This window comes from Brachyhypopomus gauderio, chromosome 9, assembly GCF_052324685.1.
Source record: "Brachyhypopomus gauderio isolate BG-103 chromosome 9, BGAUD_0.2, whole genome shotgun sequence".
Classification (NCBI taxonomy): Eukaryota; Metazoa; Chordata; class Actinopteri; order Gymnotiformes; family Hypopomidae; genus Brachyhypopomus; species Brachyhypopomus gauderio.
The window spans coordinates 8,424,544-8,447,899 of record NC_135219.1 but is presented as its reverse complement, the minus strand read 5'-3'; the positions used below and the strand labels follow the sequence as shown (position 1 = coordinate 8,447,899).

The 23,356-nt window shown below is 41.9% G+C and overlaps 1 protein-coding gene and 1 long non-coding RNA gene across 5 annotated transcripts in view; one reads left to right on the top strand and one right to left on the bottom strand.

Annotated features, from left to right (window-relative positions):
• The window catches only part of runx2b (RUNX family transcription factor 2b), a 32,844-nt gene extending 32,008 nt beyond the window's left edge, over nt 1-836 (bottom strand). Inside the window, exons 1-2 of one of the 3 annotated variants that reach the window (XM_077016841.1) lie at nt 540-836; nt 218-349 (exon numbers count right to left, since the gene is read on the bottom strand). In XM_077016841.1, coding sequence (XP_076872956.1) covers nt 218-275 — 58 coding nt within the window. In that variant the 5' untranslated portion in view covers nt 276-349; nt 540-836. Of the gene's footprint in view, nt 1-217 lie in introns of all 3 variants that reach the window. The other 2 variants (XM_077016839.1, XM_077016840.1) reach the window with 2 other exon arrangements.
• LOC143522891 (uncharacterized) overlaps nt 1-20,287 on the top strand; it is a 33,080-nt gene extending 12,793 nt beyond the window's left edge. The window contains exons 2-3 of one of the 2 annotated variants that reach the window (XR_013133165.1): nt 13,994-14,083; nt 19,283-20,287. This is a non-coding gene — a long non-coding RNA (uncharacterized LOC143522891). Of the gene's footprint in view, nt 1-13,993; nt 14,088-19,282 lie in introns of both variants that reach the window. The other variant, XR_013133166.1, reaches the window with a different exon arrangement.
• The last annotated feature ends 3,069 nt before the right edge of the window (nt 20,288-23,356 follow it).

The following is a 23,356-nucleotide window of genomic DNA, read 5'->3' as shown; positions in this document are numbered from 1 at the left end:
TTGGTCGTTTGCAAATATTTGCAAATACGTGCAGACAAGCTTTGAAAGGACAGCAGACATTTATATACTTCATGGCGTAGTGTAGGTTACGTCAATTAATATTTGGTCTTTTAACCTCTAAGCAGTCTCTGAGCTCTGAACTCTGGTCTCGCAGTGAGCGGCTAGAGACCACACAGATTTGTTTCACGGAAAACATTTCAACTTATTGAACACTTACCCCAGAAGAAATTTTGCTGGCAGGGAGTCACAGAGCTGAAGAGGCTGTTGGATGCCATAGTTGCCACGATCGGTCACTCCGCAGACAAATTTAGTTTCTCTTTGGTTTTGATGACCTTTGAGGTGTCCTCAGCTAGGAGTGTGCATCATGCCAGGACAAACGGCGAAAGGAAGAAAAAAAAAAAAAACATCCACAAGAATTGTGCTTTCGTATCAACTATTTTCATGACCACAAGTAATGACCAGGTCTGGCTTAAAAAAAAATAAAAAAATGTCCCCTTATTGGAGATGGAGCCAAGCTTGCAGCGCTGAAGCGTACTTACTGGCTGGTGTGGTCCGTAAGCCCAAGGCTGACCTGTGACAATTAACCATTTATGTGCCGCGGGGAGCACCATAGAAAATCCTGAGCCGAACTTCTGTGGTTCTGTGGTTGCTTAGGAGGTGAGTGGAGCCTTCACACAAGCCCAAAAAGGCACGAGCTTTAAAATCGTTTTTTTTTTAACCCTCCCTTCAAAACGCTGTCACTGGAGAGGCAGGGTCACATGCTCATGACATCACCGGAGCGCCAGAGTTGAGTGGGTCAGATCGGTGCGGTGCTTTCGCCTCCCCCCCCCCTCCCCCTTTCTGCTCTCTCTCTCTCTCTGTTTTTCTTCTTGTGGAGACGCGTGGTTCGGCTGCTCTTCCTGGCACTCGGGGAAGCTGTGTGGGGAGGGAGGGGCGTGGGTGATGGAACTCGTCAGCCCCCCTGAGTCATAAGGAGAGTGTTGGGGGGGGGGGGGGGGGTGTGGAGGGCACGTGTGAGCACTCCGGGGCCCCAGCGTCCCCCAGCGGGTGGAGCACGGCGGCAGGCAGGCGGGGTCTCCGAGCTCCTCCACTGCTCTCCCTGCTGGGCTCCGTGCTCCACCTCCATCAGCCTCGCTGCCAGCAGGCGTGCTGTAGCCTGTCGCTGCTGTCATGTCAGAGGTGGCGTGAGGACAGAGGCCCGGCTGCAGGTGGAGGGTCCCGTCTGCTACGTGGTGGGGGGCGGCGGGGGCCGGCCGGCAGCGGTTTCCTCCACTTTTCTGTTTCTGTATTTATACGGGACTCGTTCTGCTCTGGTTCTCACCAAAGTAAGACACGTTGGGTGACTCGTGTTGTGTGTGTGTGTGTGTGTGTGTGTGTGTGGGGGGGGGGGGGGGGGGATGACACATACCTGTCTGGGCTACGGGAGGAGGTTGGAAGGAGGGTGGAAAAGCCACGGAAGAACCACCATCCACGCGGGTGACTCATCGGGTTCACACGCCCCATCACAAAGCCCTGCTGGGATTTGGGGCTGCTCTCTGATCACCAGGCACAGGTGTTTGTTCTTACAGATTAAACATGCAGGAATTCAAGCAGCATCTCACCGGCTGAATGTGTGGAATGTGCTGAAGTTGTTTCCCTCTATGTTCATTTACCCAGTTAGATTGTAGGAAAGTGTAAACAACACGTAAACTTGTCACAGTTTTTACACACACACACACACACACACACACACACACACACACACACACACACACACACACACACACATATATATATATATATATATATATATATATATATTTATTTATTTATATTGTATATATATTATTTTTGCATATCAAATTGTTTTGTACATTTTGTATTAGTTTATTTTAAATGTGCGTGTTTCTGTCCACCCATCACAGTATACATTCAGTTACATAAAGGAACATTAAGATAAATAACGTTATGAATGAGTCCTGGAAGACAACACGGCGAAGTGCGTTGTGTGTTTTCGAAGCCCGTGCTACACCCACATCACAAACATGTCTCATATGCCTGGATATTTGGTTTGTCATATGATCACTTTGCAGGCATCTGTGAGCATGCGATTCTCTGGGTGTGCCCGTTTACCAGGAGAACATTAACATGTAAAGGAATCCTCCCATTCTCTGAACAGTTGTGTCATCTATTATAATGTTCACTCTGCATTTTCTGGGAATGATAGATGTGGAATGATGGGGCGGGGGGGTGGGGGGGTTGTTTTAGATTTAGGCTTAACTGAGTCACCATGAAGTAACTGGTTGCTAGGTTAGCCTTGTCACCACGCAAAGGGCAGAGTGCAAAGTAGGCAAAGTGTTAATGAGGGTGAAAGGTCACCATGCTGCCATGTGGGACAGTTTGGCAACACTCCACGTGTGACTGCACATTGCTCTTTGTTCATCATGTATCTTTTGTGTTCAGATGTACCTTCTCTCTGTGGCTGGTGTTGCACTGCAGTGATTTGCTGTGGCACTAAATGGCCTGACTGAACACTGATGTATGTAGGTCATCCTCTATGGTGAACCGACAGAAATATTGTAATGAGCAATGTACTTTTAAAGACATTACCCCTTGATTTGTGTGTATGTGTGCGTGTGTGTGTGTGTGTGTGTGTGTGTGTGTGTGTGTGTGTGTGTGTGTGTGTGTGTACTTTTATACTTGATAGCATATAGATGGCCCATAGCTTTCAGTCCACTTGGCAGACCATAACACAGAAGGCAACAGACGATAAAGGCTGGTAAAGTGATTTTTTTAACAAGCCACATCTGCAAAGCGCCAGGCTGGTTTACACTGTGGTGGCCTCTGGATTAACATGCGTTCATAGGAAACAAAACCCACTTCTAATCAGTTTCTGTTGGCAAGCTGCACACCAACTGCAATGACAACCAGGCAGGTGGGTATCGACAGAACCCACCAGCAGACTGGTGAGACCTCGTGGAGTTCACCTCTGTGGAGTCTGAGGCACATCCAAGCTAAAAGAAACTCGAGATGTGAGGTAATATTTCCACAAGGATGTTTACATTCAGCGTGAATTGTTCAGTATGGTCTGTAAGGTATAATTTGAATGAAAGTAGATATTTTTCCTTAGCAGTCCAATGGTGAGTCTCCATCTTCCAGTGACCTTGAGTGCCTTTCTTGTGGTGTCTGCTAGACTGTTTTTGGAGTTGCAGCTTGGAGGGAAAATAAAATCGCCCTCAGAATAGGCTGGAAGGGGAAATGGTTAATATCGAATGGCACGATTTCAAGCACAACATACATTAAAAATAACTGAGTAGAAATTAAATCCAAATTTTAAAACATACACACTCATGCGCACACACATGCGCACACAAAAGACGTAAAAAGCATACTGCAGTGACATTATTTTGCCAAAGAAGATATTTCAGTTTGGTGGCTTAACCACTGGAAGTTCTCATTTCTGCCATTTTAAGGATTGCATCCAGGGTAAATATGTCTACCTACACAGCAGTTCAAACCAGCAGAGCTCCTCGGGAACTGGAGATATGATTGCCAAGGTTTTCCCCTCACATGTTTAATATGTATCTTAAGAGCAGAGGGTTGGGGGTCAAGCGCGGTATGTGCTGTTTGCTCAGCATACAGGCCTTTGCTCCATGCTCTGCTCTCGCACAAGATGACTGTGGTTCTTGCTATATTTATTTATTCGTGATTTTCTGTCTGACTCATGTCCACCTTTCACTGTACATTACTCTATGAGACATAGTTAGACCTTTAAGGGAGACATTTCCTTACATTACTTTGTAATCTATATGGACTCAAGTGCAGGGTTTGATTGTACTGGTCTATCTATAGAACATGGTCATTTGTTGAAGGCATCCAGGCTGCATACTGATAGCCACAATGGCAGTGAGTCTAACTCTGGCCTCCAGACAATACCCAACTCCCACTGCTGATGAAGACTACTGCCGATGAAGATTACTGCTGATGAAGACTTTAAACCAGTTTTCTTCTGCTACTCTCTAAACTCTAGGGTTTCACTGTCACCACCTGCAAGTGCAAACAAACGAAAATATGCCAGTTCTCAAGTTATCGATAATATTATCACCTGCAACATACAAGATTAGTGAAGTTTAGCTAGATGAACATGTTAGTGACGAACATCTAATCTGCCATCTAGTCTAATCAATCACAGGAAAACAACTGTTATCTGAAATCATTGTATGCAGCGTTCCTGCTGAAAGCCTGCATCTGAAGCAAAGGGCCGACAAATGTGCGACAAGCCTTTAAGTAAGTGTGATCTGCACTGCACAGGGAACAGTGGCGTGAACAAAAAGGTCTCTGTCTTCTCTGAGGCTCATGTGACAGTTAATTGGCACCTCACATGATGTTACAGAGATGCTGGATGACTCTCGTTTCAGCCCATCATAATACAGTGATACACATAACTCATTTAAAACAACGAGAAGCTTGAGAAATTAATGAGGGTATGGATCTATCTATCTATCTATCTATCTATCTATCTATCTATCTATCTATCTATCTATCTATCTATCTATCTATCTATCTATCTATCTATCTATCTATCTATCTATCTATCTACTTATTTGAATCTTCTTTGTATAGAAATATGGTATGAAAGCAGGCCAAACTAATGCACCATATCTAGCAGACTGTGAGGTTTAGTTTCATATATAACTGTAAAAAAGAAGAAAGGGGTGAAAGTGATTAATAAGGTAAAAAAGTACTCAAAATGTTTGATTGGTAATGCATTTATTTATCCAATTATTTATCATATGTATGGTGGAGGATCAAAGTTATCTGACAGATATTACAGCAAATGTAATTAGTGCAAGTGACAAACTTTAGCACATGGAAAAATTGCCTAGTTTGTCACACAAAAGCTTTGACATTTATTACCATTATAGTCTTATTAGTGTGTAATTGGTGTGTGTTTAGCCCAGGTTCAGCTAGTTCTGTGACATTAAAAACGTGTTCCAAACAAGACTGACGTTATGGAACACAAAGCCTCTGGACATTTGCTTCTTTGAGCATCACATGCAATGTACTGCAAATTGTCTAGAAATAGTAAATGTCATAAATTCATTTAGCAATGCAAAGACAACTTTTATTAGGATTTAGCTTGAAAATGAGAAAGCAATGCCCAAAATGACTCGGGACAGCTGGATCTAATTTTGCTTTGTGTAGTTGTGGCTTCACCATAAGATTATTAAAAGGATATCACCAGTGGATAGACGAGAATTTACAGTGACTAAAACATTCAGTTAAACACAGTTAAAAATTCCGTTTACCAAGTGTGTAGGAATATGATCCAAAATGAAAAAGTGGAAGGTATCAGTAGCCTAAGTCATCCTTTAACACAGAAACACTACATTTTGACTTCGTACACTAGGCAGTGAAGAAGACTAAGTAGTGTGCAGTGCCTGAGGACTACTACTCCTTAGTTACATTGAGTACACTACTCCTTAGTTACACAGAGTACACTACTCCTTAGTTACACCGAGTACACTACTCCTTAGTAACACGGAGTACACTACTCCTTAGTTACACCGAGTACACTATTCCTTAGTTACACAGAGTACTCTAATTCTTAGTTACACTGTGGCCAGAATCAGAGTTTCTACTGCTAGATTCATAACTAACAGATGATTTGTTAAGGCAGTACTAAAGCTAATATAGATATTAAACCCAAAATAGAAATTTGCTACAGCAAACACATCAGTTTCATGAACTCCATAGATTCTTGATATGGTTGTTTGGACCGGAATGATACCTAATTTTGGAAGAAAAGAGGTTAGTCGGTTAAATGGATCTGCCAGAACTTCAGAACCAACATGTGTACCCATAATAAACAGAATTTTCATTAGTGGAAAATCTCTGTGAATCTGGTTATGTCTAAATAAGCTTATTTTCCAATACACACATTGATTATGAGGCAATAGAAAAGCACGTGACTTCTCTGACTTAGCAAAGAGCAATTAAGGAGACAAAGAGGAATGTATTTGTACTAGAGGGATAAAAGCTTCACAAAGCAGAGACAGACAGATTTGGTATAAGACTGTTGGGATATGCTCAGACTTGAATGTAATTCTGCCCTGTAATGATTTATGACGGTACCTTGGAAAACTCTCAGGTAAAATAATTCACTGTATTCATACCATTTATTGTCAAGTCTGTCTAATGAATTAAAAACATGTGAACAATAGGTAGTAATCAGTGTACTTTGTGTGTTTGTGACTGAGTGGAGGTGCAGTATATAAATTGTTAATGTAATGTTAAGGTCATCATGTCAGCCAGTGGCACCAAGAAGAGAGTTTCTTGATGGCAAGAAGAACATTTTGAAGGAATAAACCTTTTGGAGTTAAATTGTATTTTATGGGAATGGCACTGACAACAAAAAATAAAGGCAACCAACAACATGAAACATTTTGGTTGTTCTGCATCTTTAAAATAATCAAGATCACTGGCCAAATGAAGCAAATCACTAATTTACAAGTGTTAACTTTTTATTTGAAGTCATTTAAGCCAGATGCTTTCTGTAGCTGCAGATCCCTCTTACACATCAGTCAGTTGGTATTTTGGCATATTCCTCTATACAAAACGTATTATGTATAATTGTGGGCTGTATAAATGACCCCCTTCAGATCATGCCACAGCAATTCAACGGGACCCTGACTTGGCTGTTGCAAAATGGGGAATAGCTTCTGGCTGAATCATAGTGTTGTTGATTTACTCCTGTGTTTTGGACCACTGTCATGTTGCATGAACCAACTTCTTTTAAACTCTGGATCACAGACACCCAACAGTCTGCTAGAGAACTTCTTCACACGGCTTGGAATTTACTGAGCTCTCAGTAACTACAGTCCAGGCCCCCGAACAGTAAAACAACCCCAACCACATCACATTCTCTCCATTATGCTCCGGTGTTTGGAGAACTTGTGATAGTAGGTGGTGTAGTGTTATTTGCAGCCGTCCCAAATTCAATGCTGTTTACATAAACAAAATCAGCTTTTATCTGGTCTGTTCTGAGAAGATAACATTTCTTCAGTGAAGATGTGTGGTCATTAACAATCTTGAGACAGACAGCATATTCCTTGTGTGGTAACCTTGACCTTGGAATATAACGTTTCAGTGTTTCTTCTGGTAGATTCATGAATACAGACATGACCAAGTGAGAACTGTCAGCCTAGAGGCTCATGGACACCATGCTGCCCAGTGTCACGTCCAGCCCCTCCCTCCTCCCTGGTCCCGCCTAGCTCCCCGCTCCCATTCGTTCCTCCGTCTGTCTGTCACGCCCTCATCGTTAGTACCCACACACCTGAGTCTTGTTTCACCGTCTTGTCTCTGTGTATAAAGAACCCAGAGTGTTTCATTCCCTTGTCGGTCATTCGTTGTATGTGAGTCCCTCGGTTCTTTCTGTCCTACTTCTTGTTTGTTCATGCCTTGTCTTTTGTTCTTGCTCTTAAGTGTCACTCCTAGTCCTTGTTTGTTTGGGTTATGTCTCTTTAGGTTATGTACTTGTGTTTCATTGTTGTGTTCCCCATCATTAGTAGCCATTGGTGTTTGTTCTCTCTTTGCCTGTTTATTGTTTTGTTTATGCTGTAGTTCGCTTCTTCCTTGTTGCCCCTGTAGTCATTGCTTCTCCTGTGTAATGTTCTCCCCGTATATGTATGTAGTTGTTAGTTGTTATGTCCTCATACGTTACATTCCCAGTTATATAGCTTACCTGTTTAGTGGTGTCTTCTCCTTTGTTTAGTGTAGCTACCCTTTTGCCTTCTGTGTTTTGTCCTTTGGTTTACCACTGTCTTTCTATTAAATCTTTCTTATTTGCACTTGCGTCACTCCTGCTAATCTCCCCGCCCCGTGAATCGTTACACCCAGTCACCAACCACCAATGAAGAACCAACCAGAACTGGGCCTTTTTAATTATATATATAACAATTATATTCTATTTTATTCATATAGGGCTTTTAATAATATATTTTTCTCAAATCAGCTTTGGAGGAATCCATGTGTTATTTGACAAAGTAGATCTGGCCTATACCTGAACTGATTGGCCAGTACCTGAACTGATTGGCCTATACCTGCACTGATTTGCCTATACCTGAACTGATTGGCCAATACCTGAACTGACTGGCCTATACCTGAACTGACTGAAATAAATAATTTTATTATGAATAAGCATGTGGCCTGAAACAGCCCACACGCTCACATAGAAAAACAGTGATGTCATGGATACCAAAACCAAACAATCATGATCAGTGAAACACTGAAATGAAAGAAGTGACAGCACAAGTATCCATCCCACAGATGAGGATTTGGGGAGAAGGTGAGAAAAACACCACTTTTGCTGTGAGAGTGCATGTAGAGTGATAGAATGAGAGTGCATGTAGAGTGATAGAGTGAGAGTGTGTGTAGTGATAGAGTGATAGAGTGTGTCTAGAGTGATAGAGTGATGGTGCGTCTAGAGTGAGAGTGCATATAGAGTGATAAAGTGAACGTAATTTGTTGAGCGGGGGGGGGGGGGGGGGGACACAACGTAATTTGTTGAGTGGATTGCAGATTGGCTACCGTGAATGTCAATCAAAATACAACCGTCAGTGCAGATGTGCGATTCATCTACTACTATTTTATGTGACGCGATCTACGCACATTCCTTCGACGTAATGAGCACCCCTGATCTAGAGTGATAGAGTGAGAGTGTGTGTAGAGTGATAAAGTGAGAGTGCATCTAGAGTGATAGAGTGAGGGTGTGTGTAGAGTGAAAGAGTGAGAGTGCATGTAGAGTGATAGAGTGATAGAGTGTGTCTAGAGTGATAGAGTGAGAGTGTGTCTAGAGTGATAGAGTGAGAGTGCATCTAGCGTGATAGAGTGAGAGTGCGCCTAGAGTGATAGAGTGAGGGTGCGTCTAGAGTGATAGAGTGAGAGTGTGTCTAGAGTGATAGAGTGAGGGTACGTCTAGAGTGATAGAGTGAGAGTGTGTCTAGAGTGATAGAGTGAGAGTGCATCTAGCGTGATAGAGTGAGAGTGCGCCTAGAGTGATAGAGTGAGGGTGCGTCTAGAGTGATAGAGTGAGAGTGTGTCTAGAGTGATAGAGTGAGGGTACGTCTAGAGTGATAGAGTGAGAGTGCATCTAGAGTAGTAGAGTGAGAGTGCGTCTAGAGTGATAGAGTGAGGGTGCGTCTAGAGTGATAGAGTGAGAGTGTGTCTAGAGTGATAGAGTGAGGGTGCAGGGAGGTTGCTGACCTGGGTGTGCACGGTGATGTGTGTATGTGCACTAAAGCAGCAGTAAAACAACATGTAACTACCAGCCTGACAGTCCCCAGTTGGTTTGCATCGTCGTGAACTGGATGTGTCGAATTTAAGAGAACACTTTAAAACAGCCCAGAACTCATATGAAAAGACCAAATTGCTGTGCACTCCAGAGTTGTGACCAAATCTAATCTGTATCACAAATAGAAAAATGGATTTGGGCCATTCAAACATGTGAGCATATGGGGGGGGCGGTGATGATGCTCATACCAGTGTCAAATGCAGAGTACGTTACGCAATGTTTTTTTTTATTTTGTCCCATTCCTGATTCAAAAATACTTTCTTAGAACTGAATTGTAGTTTTTGTTAGATCAAATCACATGGAAAATCTACAGAAGGAAAATAATAATACGATGAATAACTCATCCCATCATAATGGTTTTAGTGACGCATTCTACAGAAAAAAAACGTTACAGACTTGTAAAGCTCTGAAATGTTCTACGTGCCTCCGGACACCCAGACATCATGATTACAGGTTTAGGTTTCAGCCATGCAGGCATCTCGTCTGTGTGCTGCTAATAGTGTGAGTACCTGCTGAAGCTTCTGCAATGCACGAGCCTGCAGACGTGAACACTACTCGCTGGGCATACTGGTGCTCGTCACATTAGATTGAATTAAGAGTAAAACTCCACATTCATTTATGCAAAACCGCTCTATGCAGAATGAAAGCCAGCTCTGTCACTGTGATTTATGGTTAACCCCAAAAGCATTGTGCAAGAGACATAGCAAACGTGGAGCCAAATATTCATGTCGCCACGAAGGGGAATATTTTTTTCTTCCTGAGTAAAGCTTGGATGGTGTTTTGATACCCACTTTTTCAGTAATCCAGTTCTGTTGCTAAATCGTTGTGGACTAGTATTCTGCTAAATCACTGAAGACTAGTGTTCTGCAGTTTACTGGTGTAAAGCTAGACGGTTCTTAAACTGTACCCGATCTCACGCTTATATACATTTTTTTCAAATACATGCAGCAGCTCAAATATTCCATCTGGCACAGTTAGCCATGTGAAACAGAAACTAATGCTCTGGGCTGTTTTCCCATTTGAACGGTATTCTCAAATCTCATTGCACATTGCCTCTTTAAATGCCGGTAGACTCAAACTCGGAAGGCCAGAGTCCATTCCACACAATGAATAAGAACTTGCAGATATGAACCTTAAATAAGAGTTTCCCTACCAGTACATTAGCCTCAGGTGGAGCTACAACAACCAGGTCTGCCCTGTGAGGACTCCGATACCCAGCGTGTGGTCAGCAGAGGCTGGTGAATACCCTCTTTTCAGACATCTTTGCCTGTAGTGGAGATTTTGGCCTGACACCAGAACTGTACCTTCAGTGTGTATTGCTCAAATATTTACCCTACTGCTATACTGAAATGGGAATATGGAAGGGTGATTTAATGGGCACACCAAAGAGTCTCTGGTGCCAACACTTCACTGTTCTGGTGGTCTGTTCAATCCACAGGTTCAGACTCCTCGAGACTGTTTTATCACCCTGAGAGACCATGATTCAACAGTAACCTTGACATTTGGTCAGCTAGTGTTGGACTCTGGTAGGAAGAACGCCTGTAGAGAGAGGTGTTTGCTGTTGGACTAAACACTGATGACTGGATTTTGGATTACACTACCCTAAAATTCATTATAGGGACTTTAATTAGATTGGATGCCATTATGGTATATTATATAAACAGTAGCGTATGTGAAAAAACTGACTTGATGAATATGGATATTTAAGTTTGACCCTTTTTCTGTCTTTGATTTATTGAGATACCCATTTATTCTGAGGCAAAAAAAGCTATGGGTTTGGATCCAACACACATATTTGCCATACTATTTTTTACCATTCCTTACATGTCTGACCCTGAGCAAATGACCATATGTGAAACATTAAACACCTTAGAAGTGTGTCTTTTCTGCTCAAATGTCTTAATTCAGACCACACTTAATTTGAACTACAAATAGATGTATTTTTCCTCATCTTGACATTTTGAAAGGCAAACCTGGAGCAGGGCCATGTTTTTATTTAGACATGCAGAAGGTACCAAGCTGACCTAAAAATATATCCAGGGGGACTTTCTGATTTGCTTTTCCTTTGACTGGTAGGTAAGAGAAACAAGAAGGGTGCATATGATGCCTTTCCTTCTGACATGAAAAATATTGTATTATTATTATTATTATTATTATTATCATTACTACTAATAATAATGATGATTATTATCAGCTTAGATCTGAAGGCCTGGGGTTGCTGAGGTGCTGTGATATTCTCTGACTGCAGCACCACATTCACTTACTTCAGTTTGTACTCGTGTCACTGTAAATGTTATTGGGTGGCTCTTTTGTTGGAAAAGTCTTGAGTCGGGAACTGATATTCTTGGATTGCTTGCTTTGGAAGTGTAAGAACAAACCTTGGAGTGCTAGGAACTCCGGATACTGTGTTCATTTCAAAAGAGCCTCTATTATTACTAACGTTTCAAGGAAATGTGTTATTTTATTCTCTTTAATATTTTCCCTCTTTTATGATCGCGCTTACGTGTGTGGTCAGCGGGGCAGTGTTCACGTACTCCTGTGATTGTCCTCAGAGACACTTCTAGAACAGTGGCCCTGGCTCTCACACATGGGTGGTCATGATGACTGGCATTTTACGTGTACAATGGCTTGTATTCATGGCAATTTATTACATCATTTGTTCCTCTTTCGGGAGTTTTTCATTCAGTGGACAAGCTAACATCAGTGGTTTTGATGGGCTTTAGAACATGTCCTGCACTTAATCATTTAGTAATGCTGAACTGTGTACGGTTCAGAGACGGAGGGAAAACAGTGTTCCTGTTTTCATTTTCAGGAGCCTCAACAATCTCCTTCTCCTGGACAAATGACAGTGGGTTTCCACATAAATGCAGCGAGGTCCTTTAAATTCTATAAACTTGTAAAACAGTGCTGTGCAACAGTGTAGCGTATAATGTGCACAAGTGTAATGTGGCGTTTCCATTTCTGTGCATGCAGTCTGTTTATTTATGAAGACATTGTCCTCATGAGTTCCTTATTCCATCAGTCAACATGCAGTATTAAAGACTGAAAGAGCAGTGTGTGTGCACTATATGAACACAAGTGATTCCAGTGCATACGTTAAGGGGGTGAGACCTGACAAATGACAGCTTCATCATGTGGAAGGTCCTGCAGTGTAAATGCTGTCTTCATCGCTGAAGATAATGGAGCAGTCCTGCACGCTCCTTATTAACTGTAATTGCAGAGGAATAGGACATAATAATACGCTCCCAGTGAAGTTGAGTGGAACTAATAACATTGAAGTGAATTAGCTGAGCAAATTGTGTGAGCTTAGTTACAAATCAGATCACCAACCGGCCAGTAAGCGCGCGAGGCCGTCATGCTTCCTCGGAGCAATCAATGAGAACGATGAGAAAGTTGGGAAAAGAGAAGAGAAGAAGAAGAGAGAAGTAGATAATGCAGAGATGAAGATGTCAAATGTGTCATTGAGCCTTTAAAAATTGTCACTGATGTGCTTTGTAGACAGATGTGCTCATTTAAACAATACCATCCACAATAATGCCACAGAAAACAGGAAAAATCCCAGCATGTCAACTCTCATGGCAACAAAAGCTGAAACAAACTAGCCTGATTAGTCTTCTTTTGAAGGAAGGTACAGGCAATTTGTATCTGTTTGTATCTACAGGCTATTTGTATCTGTTTGTATCTACAGGCAATTTGTACCCATGTGCATGTGTAATGTATAGCATGCATCTAATATAGTGTTAACATCTATGTGCACATCCACGGAACTCAATTATGATTCATAGATGATTCTTTATGAAGTGATGCTCGCCCACCTATATTGTCCAGTTCACATATGGTTTCAGGGTTGCAGTCCTCATGAGGCTGATGGTTGCTGACAAGGGAACTCTAAGGGAACGCTATCTCTAAGTTCTCCGTAATCCTTTGGAGTCACTAGCTGATGTGAATAATCAGGTCCAGAGGGTGGACCACGTGCCTCTGCATCGTATCCCAGACCTCCCAGACCTCGGCTGGGATTAACTTCCCAACAGTCCTCTGTCCTCACTCACCACTGATTTATGGAGGTGTGTTTGATGACATGGTACTCGCTCATGAGCCATTCTTCAAGAATAACGCAGATGTTATAATTACGTTTGGCAGAGAAATGTGCAGAATATGGTATTTCACCATGGAACCTTTATTTTAAACCCCAGATGCAACATAGGTGGTGCCCTTCAGTAAAGTTACTAATTCAGTCTCAGAAATGCCAGTGTGGAAAATTTATGCAGCTGAACATCTCATTGTGTACAAATCTAGTGATCTAAGAAATAATTCACTAAGGGTTCTTTCAAGAATTCAAGGAATTGGTGACTAAGCCTGTCACTGCATGCAAGATGTGTCATTATTTAGGTGCTCTTGAATCATTTTACTGTAAAGAGAGACAGTAAATCTTGGCTGATATCTAGACCCACCTTGCAGATGGGCAGTGTTGCTTAGAGACTTTTCCTTTAATTGGCAACAGACAGTGGCGCCAGATCAGAATTCTAGATGATCCAGAAAATAAATGACTAGAATGACTGTGATATGTGGATCATTGGAATGCTAGAACAAGGGGCCCCGTTCTCTGGAAGTCATTTCAGTCTTATTACTTAAACCCTTCTCTACCTCTTTTGTGTTTGCCAGCTGTGGAAATTGCGAGAATCTGTGCTTCTGTTAAGTGAACTTCAGGGATACTGAATTTCATCACCCATTTTGAAGTCCCCTGGGCCTCTTGTGAGTATGTGGCATCTTGTTTCTATATCTTCTGCATGGTGATTATGCACATTAAATGGTTCATCATGTTTAATACAGTATATAGATAACTATATGTACAACAGCAGAAGTGTTAGGTCTGTGTAGATGAATGATTTTTACCTTTGCTTGTCATTGAAGCACCAGGAAATGCTCAAATTAGTAATATGAATGTACGATCCAAGGACAGTGACAACTCAGTGTTTTAGGATTGAGCTTTAAGTAGGTGGTTTGAAGACCAACTCTGTTACAGATATACTTCTGGTTTTGCTCTGTGTTACACACTCCCAGTAATCTCACCAAACGTCTGCAGTGCGAGTCTTTCCCCTAGAGAGGACATTAACAGCATTAAACCGTGCTCGACTGTGGTCTGTCTGTTTCCTGATTTGGGCGAAGAACAATCTAATGGCAATATTAATCTAATGGCAATATCTGTGAAGTGCATTTGTACTTCTTTGCATTATGAGACCAATATAAAAGATGACGATTGCCAACATGACAAATTGACCTAAAGAAAAGGGGGAAGGTTTCAAATGGACGTGGGCAGCAAAACCATAGTCAAAGAAAAGCAGCCAAACATCACTTCAAAAACGCTGCTTATGCAGATCTCCAACATTGCAAACTCTGACCATATCCTGTTGTTGAAGTAATGGTATCTTTATCGTGTTGGGATGGCCAAAGCAAAACACAGAGCGCTGTCCTGGGTTACCTTGTTTGGTTACTGGGCAGCGTGTTTAGTCATACGTTTGGGTGAGGGAGATGTAAGTGCTACCTGATGTTAGTGCCATTACATGTGGACATGGTGGGTTTTTAAAGGCGTGCCTCAGAATGGATGCGCAATAATTTTGCCATTTACTGCGGTGTACTTCTGCAGTGCCACTGTTATACTCGTTTGGAATGTACCATTCTATTTTTGCATAGATCTGCTCACTGCATGATCTGTGACTATTTATCACATTACCATAAAGCCAAGATGGCCCCACTCTTGAGTGCCAAGGTCTAAGGTTTAGGGTAGTTAACTACAGCGTCTCATCCTTTCATTCAAGTCGTTAAAGTTCAGTTTGTGATCCAGTAGTTTTCCCAGCAGTTTACATTATCCAAAAAAATATTTTAAAGGCATCTATTGAACGATTTTTTCCAGGTAACATTACGTTTTTTTACTAGCGCCAGAGCAGAAAAGTATGCAGTGTAGTGCAGGTGTCTCTTTTTAATGTTAACTGACGTGGTATAATATTTTGAAGCATAGCAAAATAAGCTGTATTTTCGAAGTGAAATTCTGCCAATGGTATGAGCAAAATAACAAGGTCTCATCCAGGACCGAACAGAGCAGCAACTGGTGTTTATTTTTCTGGACAGGGCACATCCCTGGAATTTCACCATTAACTGACAGTCTTCAAAATATTTATGAAAATGGCACCAAAACACTACGAACATCAAAAGCGTCTGTCATTATTAATGCTGGCCAATATTTCCACACTGCGTGTTTGCCCCGTCAATCCTGCCAGACTGTACAATTTCACCAGCAATTTGCTGGAATATGCACATAATCTACACTTATTCCAGGTTATAAGAGACACAGCATCAAATACATTACATGTCTGAAGAATACCAGTCCATATACAAAGTTATACTTGATATAATTTTTCATCCATTTAATCTGGCTTTTTCGTGATTTCATGATTAAACGTACATTTTACAATGCATTACATTGTTATTTTTACACTGTACACAATTGTATGGGTGTACCACATGGGTGCAGTATCTTAGGAATGGGAGATCTATAATTGCTTTTTAGAACCAGAGAATCCCCAGTGACCCAGTGGAGTGGGTGAGAAGACTGTCATTACCAAGTTATTGGTTCTGGAGCCATTTTGACAGCAAAGTCCTTTATTCATTGTGTTCTTCTGTCAAATTAGTAGAATCATTACTCCTACTAGTGGAATAGGGACCATCATTTTATAGCGTCTCCATTTCCTTCTTTATTAATCTGTTCTACAGAATGGAATTAATTTAAATTCGAATTATGTAAGTTATTTTTTTTATATAAATCTGTCATTTCAAATATGTAAACGTTTAAGATGCTGTAGACTCTGCCTGGCTATGAGTAATACGGCTTCAATAAACCGGAGTGTCAAGTATGCTTGATTTATTTGAAGTGGAGGGGAAGAGTTCAATATGAGACATGTGTTTCTAATAGATAGTTGACGTTTTAACCGATGAGTCGCTGGAGGATGTAAAATGGCTGTAAAGCAGGCAGTCAGTGATTTGCGAGTGGTGTAGGACAGACATGAAATATTTTATGGAAATCACATCCATATTTTTCCTATTGCTTTACATTTGCATTTATATTATTATTCTTCACGATAAATAGGTTTTATAGTATTGTAGGAAAGCATTGATGTAAATATTGGACTGCATTGTGCTAATGCAGATAAGTAACAAAAGAAGGAAATATTTCTAGTCCCCAGAGCATTTCTAATCCACACAATTTCAAATGTATCTAATGATTTCTAATACAGATGAAATAGGTCAGTTTCCACATTATTAATATTCAACCACTGATACAAGGCAGGATGAATACATGCTTTTTATGTTGTTGACGCCAAATTCTGAGCCTACCATCTGAATGTCACAGCAGAAATTGAGACTCATCAGACCAGGCAATGCTTTTCCAATGTTCTATAGTCCAATTTTGGTGAGCCTGTGTGAATTGTAGCCCCAATTTCATGTTCCAAGCTGACAGGAGTAGTGTGGTCTCCTGCTGCTGTAGCCCATCCACCTCAAGGTTCAACGTGTTGTGCGTTCAGTGATGCCCTTCTGCGTGCCTCAGTTGTAAGGACTGGTTATTTGAGGTACTGTTGCCGTTTTATCAGCTCGCACCAGTCTGGCCATTTTCCTCTGACCTCTGGCATCAACAAGGCATTTGTGCCCACAGAACTGCCGCTCACTGGATATTGTAAACCCTAGAGATGGTTGTGCCTGAAAATCCCAGTAGATCAGCAGTTTCTGAAATACTTAGACCAGCCCCTCTGGCACTAACAGCCATGCCACATTCAAAGTCACTTAAATCACCTTTCTTCCCCATTCTGATGTTCGGTTTAAACTGCAGCAGATTGTCTTGGCCATATCTACATGCCTAAATACATTAAGTTGCTGCCACATGATTGGCTGACTGGCGTTCAAGGCATAGGTTTGAATGCCTAGAAGCACACATGCTGCCTTAGTGATTAATATATATTCTGGATTAAAGAATCCGCTAAATGCTGGACATGTGCTGCCAGTGATTCCAGTATGCCTTGCTGCCAGTGTTCCTGTGTGTCGTTTTTGTAGTCTGCAGTTCTGCTGAGACATTCTGGAGCACTGAGCTGAGACATTCTGAGCTGAGACATTCTGGAGCACTGAGCTGAGACATTCTGGAGCACCCGAGTCTTCCCTACTGAGCTCTCCGTGAGAAATGTCTCTGCCTGCTCTCCCCTTGTCACTTCTTTACATTCCAAACAGTTTTATTCGGTCCACTTATTTTGGCACACAACAGTCGGGCCAGACATTTTTGTGCTCTTAGTCAGTCTAAGAAATTGAATGGAATGAAGGTGCTAACAAACAAAGTGTGAACACAGTCCTGAAAAATGTCAGGAGAAATTCACACGTGTGTCAGTGGCTCAGCGTGAAGCATTTAAATGTCTATCTTGAATGTTCCCACTCAAATGGGCTTAGACAATATACTGTATCTCTTTATCAGGTTAACTTCAAATCGACAAACCTTAATCTGATTATAACAATCAGATTATTAAATGATCGCATCTTACTTTGTCCAGCGGTCTTAGACTAATATCAAAGCATAGGTGAGCATAGGTTTGTAGAAGTACATTAATCAGTAAGGAATAAGTGGTCAGTATTAGGAATATTTAAAACTATGAAAACTAGTATGTATATACTTTGGGTGATGAAACCCAAAGTTCATTAATCATCCAGAAATTTGTAGTGCTGGAACTCCTGTCTACATAATCTTGTCCTAATAGATCATAATGTGCTTTGGTAGCAGTTTGATTCATGATTGATATCCAACAGGGAGTGAGTTTTTGTGTATGCAAAACAATGAATGCATAAGAATATTTCTAGAATGTTCCATAGCCTATGTTGAGTCCGTCTTTTCTATATTTATTTTACCTCAGGTCTCTTAGGTCTTGAAAGGCAAATATTGTTTTGTTTCAGTCTGTAAGATGGTTTAGTGTTCCAGAATTAAGAACCTTCAGAGTGGAAATGCAAGAAGGCTGAGTTGGGTTAAAAACACAGGATAAGTCTGTAACAACGCTAAAACAACCACGACTTTGCAACCTATACTCGTTTAGAGTAGGCCATGGAGGTATTAGACGATCTGGAGGGCATCATTAGCATTTGCCCCTGTTCATTTCAGTGGGATTTGCTCCCTGGAACATGTACATAGAAGTACAGGTCTAAGATGTCTCCATCTTTGCTTGATGGGGACATAAATAAAGCCAATGACCTATGTCACACCATGAGAAAGCCATACTGGAAATCTACAAACTGCACAAACTCTGAGACTCTTCACTCATGTAAGAAATACAACATAAAAATCCAGAGTCAGGGGAAAAAAATAAACTTTTTTTATGCTGCATATCCATGTACAAAGGTTAAATTGTGGTTGTTTTTCCAACTGCCTTCAGAAATATGTTCAAATCTGTGTCGGGCTAGCCAAGTGCTTTCCTGTAATGATGATGATTTAGGATTTCCAAGCACATTGTTTTTGTGGCTTGTTGAGCAAACACTTCCTTGGTCTGAAGATGCTGCTACTTGTCCAACATCTTTCCTACTTGGGGTTTATAATAATCGTGTGATAAGCCTGCTGGTGGCACTGCAGCTATACTGTGCTGTGCTACCATGACATGCATTTTAATACTCGAGATGAATGTCGTGTCTCCTTATGGTTACAAATACTGAAAACATACTTATAAAGAACACATTGAAGTTCTTATTGGGTGGCTGGCTTGTATCCTGTTTGATTCATGTGCATATTCACAATACATTTCATGCCCCCTTTCACGAATGGTAGTTAAATGACACCCTTTAAGAAACCGCACATACTTGATGGCATTTTTGCTTTTGTTTTCTTCTTTTAATTGGTCCTGCTTTATGATTGTGGTTTTCTGCATCTGCATTTAGGCACCATGAAGTGATTCATCACCTGTGGACTGTCAGAGCTCTGGAGCCCCTCATCCATACCACATTATCTGGAGACCCTCATCCATACCACATTATCTGGAGACCCTCGTCCATACCACATTATCTGGAGACCCTCGTCCATACCACATTATCTGGAGACCCTCATCCATATGACATTATCTGGAGACCCTCATCCATACCACATTATCTAGAGCCCCTCATCCATACCACATTATCTGGAGCCCCTCATCCATACCACATTATCTGGAGCCCCCCATCCATATGACATTATCTGGAGACCCTCATCCATACCACATTATCTAGAGCCCCCCATCCATATGACATTATCTGGAGACCCTCATCCATACCACATTATCTAGAGCCCCTCATCCATACCACATTATCTAGAGCCCCTCATCCATACCACATTATCTGGAGCCCCTCATCCATACCACATCATCTGGAGCCCCTCATCCATATGACATTATCTGGAGACCCTCATCCATACCACATTATCTAGAGCCCCCCATCCATACCACATTATCTGGAGCCCCTCATCCATACCACATTATCTGGAGCCCCCCATCCATACCACATCATCTGGAGCCCCTCATCCATATGACATTATCTGGAGCCCCTCATCCATATGACATTATCTGGAGACCCTCATCCATACCACATTATCTAGAGCCCCTCATCCATACCACATTATCTGGAGCCCCTCATCCATACCACATTATCTGGAGCCCCCCATCCATACCACATCATCTGGAGACCCTCATCCATACCACATTATCTAGAGCCCCTCATCCATACCACATTATCTGGAGCCCCTCATCCATACCACATTATCTGGAGCCCCCCATCCATACCACATCATCTGGAGCCCCTCATCCATATGACATTATCTGGAGCCCCTCATCCATACCACATTATCTAGAGCCCCTCATCCATACCACATTATCTTCTGGAGCCCCTCGTCCATACCACATTATCTGGAGCCCCTCATCCATACCACATTATCTAGAGCCCCTCATCCATACCACATTACCTAGAGCCCCTCGTCCATACCACGTCATCTGGAGTCCTGCAGCACCGTCCTGTTGACCACCAGCTCCACCCTTTCTTCTCCCTTTCTTTGCACCTATGACTAATTACTCATTCTCTACACCTTTGGTCTGTTGATCCAGGTTACGAAGACTAGGTGCCTATCTAGCTCAACCTGACCTTGGATTTTGTTTCTGGATTTTGTCTCTAGTTTGGATGTTGAAATGTTTGCTGGTGTTTCACCATTTTTCTGCAGTGTTGTGAGGTTTTGTTTGTTAAACACCTCACAACTGCATCTGACCTCATCTACTGTGAGTGTGACACTACCTGAAAGGAAAATACATCTAATAGATGCTCTCAGAGCTTTCACCCAAGATACTCTACCCTTCAGTTTGGAGACGCCATAAAGATGCGAAGTTGTCTGAGAGTTCAGCCCTGGGTGTTTTAAATGTTTCGCTTTTTGACTTGTCTCTGTAATGTAGAATTTCAAGTGTTGTCTTGTTTTGGTCCATTGTTTCGGCTTTATAACACATCTACTCAAATCACTTGGTTGTTTCACAGTCTCCCTTTATTCCCTCCATACACAAACTGCTGTCTGGGCAAGTTCAAACGCTGCTCTGCTCCGAGTTCAGAACCTTCCCCAACCCTTTAATGTCTGAGTATGTGTTTATGCTATTGCAGTCTGTCAAATTAGCCCGTGGGCTTTTTTTCAGCGTGCCTGACACTTGAAGCGTTATCATCTCACATCAACGCTTGCCCCTTTGTTCAAATAACACAAAGTCTGCCAGCAGTCTCGTTGCATGTCTTTAAGCACGGATATAGTATATAGAGTGTGGTGGAAGGTTCCACTACTCACAGCCTATGTGTAAATAATCACCTTACAACTCTCACTTTACCCAGCTAATCAGGGTGTGTTAACAGTACTCATGATTGATCATCCTGAATGAGTACTGTTTGAATGAGTACTGTCCTGCTGTTTGAATGAGTACTGTCCTGCTGTTTGAATGTTTGTAACCATGCTTTACTGAGCCAATGTGATCCCTTGTTCTACCTCTTATCTCATATTTACTGTAGCGTCTGTATTAAGTATCACGCCTCTGTGTTGTCTACAGCTGAATGCTGCTGAGTCCCCTTACCCTGTACACTTGCACTTACCCTGTACACTAACACTTACCCAGTACACTAACACTTACCCAGTACACTTGCACTTACCCTGTACACTAGCACTTACGGTTTTCGACAATGCCACCTTGCTAGACTGAACTGAAGCTCCCAAACGTCCCAAACACATCCACTTACCAAAAGTGGAGAAACCGGTGAAAACAGGGAAATCCAGTCAAGGGAAAAGACACAACCCCCCTGGACAGTTTTCTAGACATTCTTCAGTGTGCCAGTCACTCTGTCTTAAGTAGCTCTGAATGTCAGCTGCAGCAGGCCACATATGTGTGGGATTGAACATGTGATGTAGTCAACAGACATATCTCCTCACTAGCTAGACACAACAACGTCGTTTCACCAGTGCAGGAAGAGGCAGAATAACTGCCCTCGCCTGTTTGTTACAAAGACGTGGTTGGATCAATCGGGCTCCTTGGATAGCTCCAAAACCACAACAGAGCGATAACAGTCATCAGCCGTATCCTCCACACACCGGCATCAGGGAAGTGCTGCCCTAGGAAGAGCATGCAGATACTGTAAATGAAACCTTCAGCTCTCCAGAAGCGATGAACCTACAGATACGATGCTTGGAATGCACAGGAGTCCAAATAAAACTGCACTTTACGATGAGTGATCATGTGCAATGTAGGACATGTTTTTTAAAAAGCGGTACCTTTACTCGGGGTTAAAATGAGGTGATAAGCACCATCAGTGCATGAGTTAATGCACTTTGTTACCTTAGTAGTTTCAAACTCAAATCTTGGGGCTTAAAAAAAAGGAACAACAAAACCTTTGAAACATATAAAGCTATTTATATGCGTATTATGCGTATATGGTATTTGTATTTACTTTGTTTTAAGAACTTTATTTATTATTCACACATGAATGAACCAGACTCCCTTGAACAACAGCAGCGTGTGGTGGTGATGTTTATGCTGATCCAAGTGAGCTTCGCACTCCCAACTCTCTTTGGGTTTATTAGTGCAGGGCAGGGGCCACTTATAGTCATGAGGACTAGACTGGACCAGGACTGTGTTCATGCCTCTTAAGCAGAGACCACACCAATAATGGGCTGAATTATACAATAAATTCTATCCAGATGTGCACATCCCCCTCTCCAAATCTGACAGTGTGCACTGCATCTGCATTAGCTTTGGTCACCAATCCTTACACACACACACACACACACACACACACACACACACACACACACACACACACACACACACACACACACACACACTCACACACACACAGGGCCCGGGTGGCTGCTCTGGGGATGGTCTGAGTGTTTACGTTTTTCCAACAGATTGCTTCCATGCATGTGTAGGTCCAAAGGTGTTAGTGGGTCTGCTTCCTCCTACTCAGGGGTACAAGCCATATTAGTAAAGTGTGTTTATTTAACCCCCTAATAGATGCACTGTGTTGGAAGCTGGTTTGAGGCTCATTTCAAAACAAAAGCTTTGTCTCTTTGTAGCTGACATTTTGATTAATGTGTATTAACATAGCAGTGAGTTCAGATGTTGGTACTAAGGATCAGAGCCACTTTGAAAATTTGTTAAATTTGGGAACTTCCAGGATGACATGATGTAAGTGGTTTGTGCAGGAGAACAGAGTTCCTGCTTCACTGTTTCCTGCATGGATGTTTTATCTTTTCCTAGGTGTCACTGCATGGTTTGGTAAAAGCAGCTTTTTGTATTTGACACAGTTGTACTGTGAACATGTTTTATGTGCCATGCCACGTTCTCTTGCCTGAACAAGAGAATCATTTTAATACGTCACATTTCAAAACTAGCAAAACACTTTTGCTGAATCACTCCCGTGGTTGCTTGGAGTGTCTGAGTGTAGATATTTGCAGTCGCCATGGCTGTC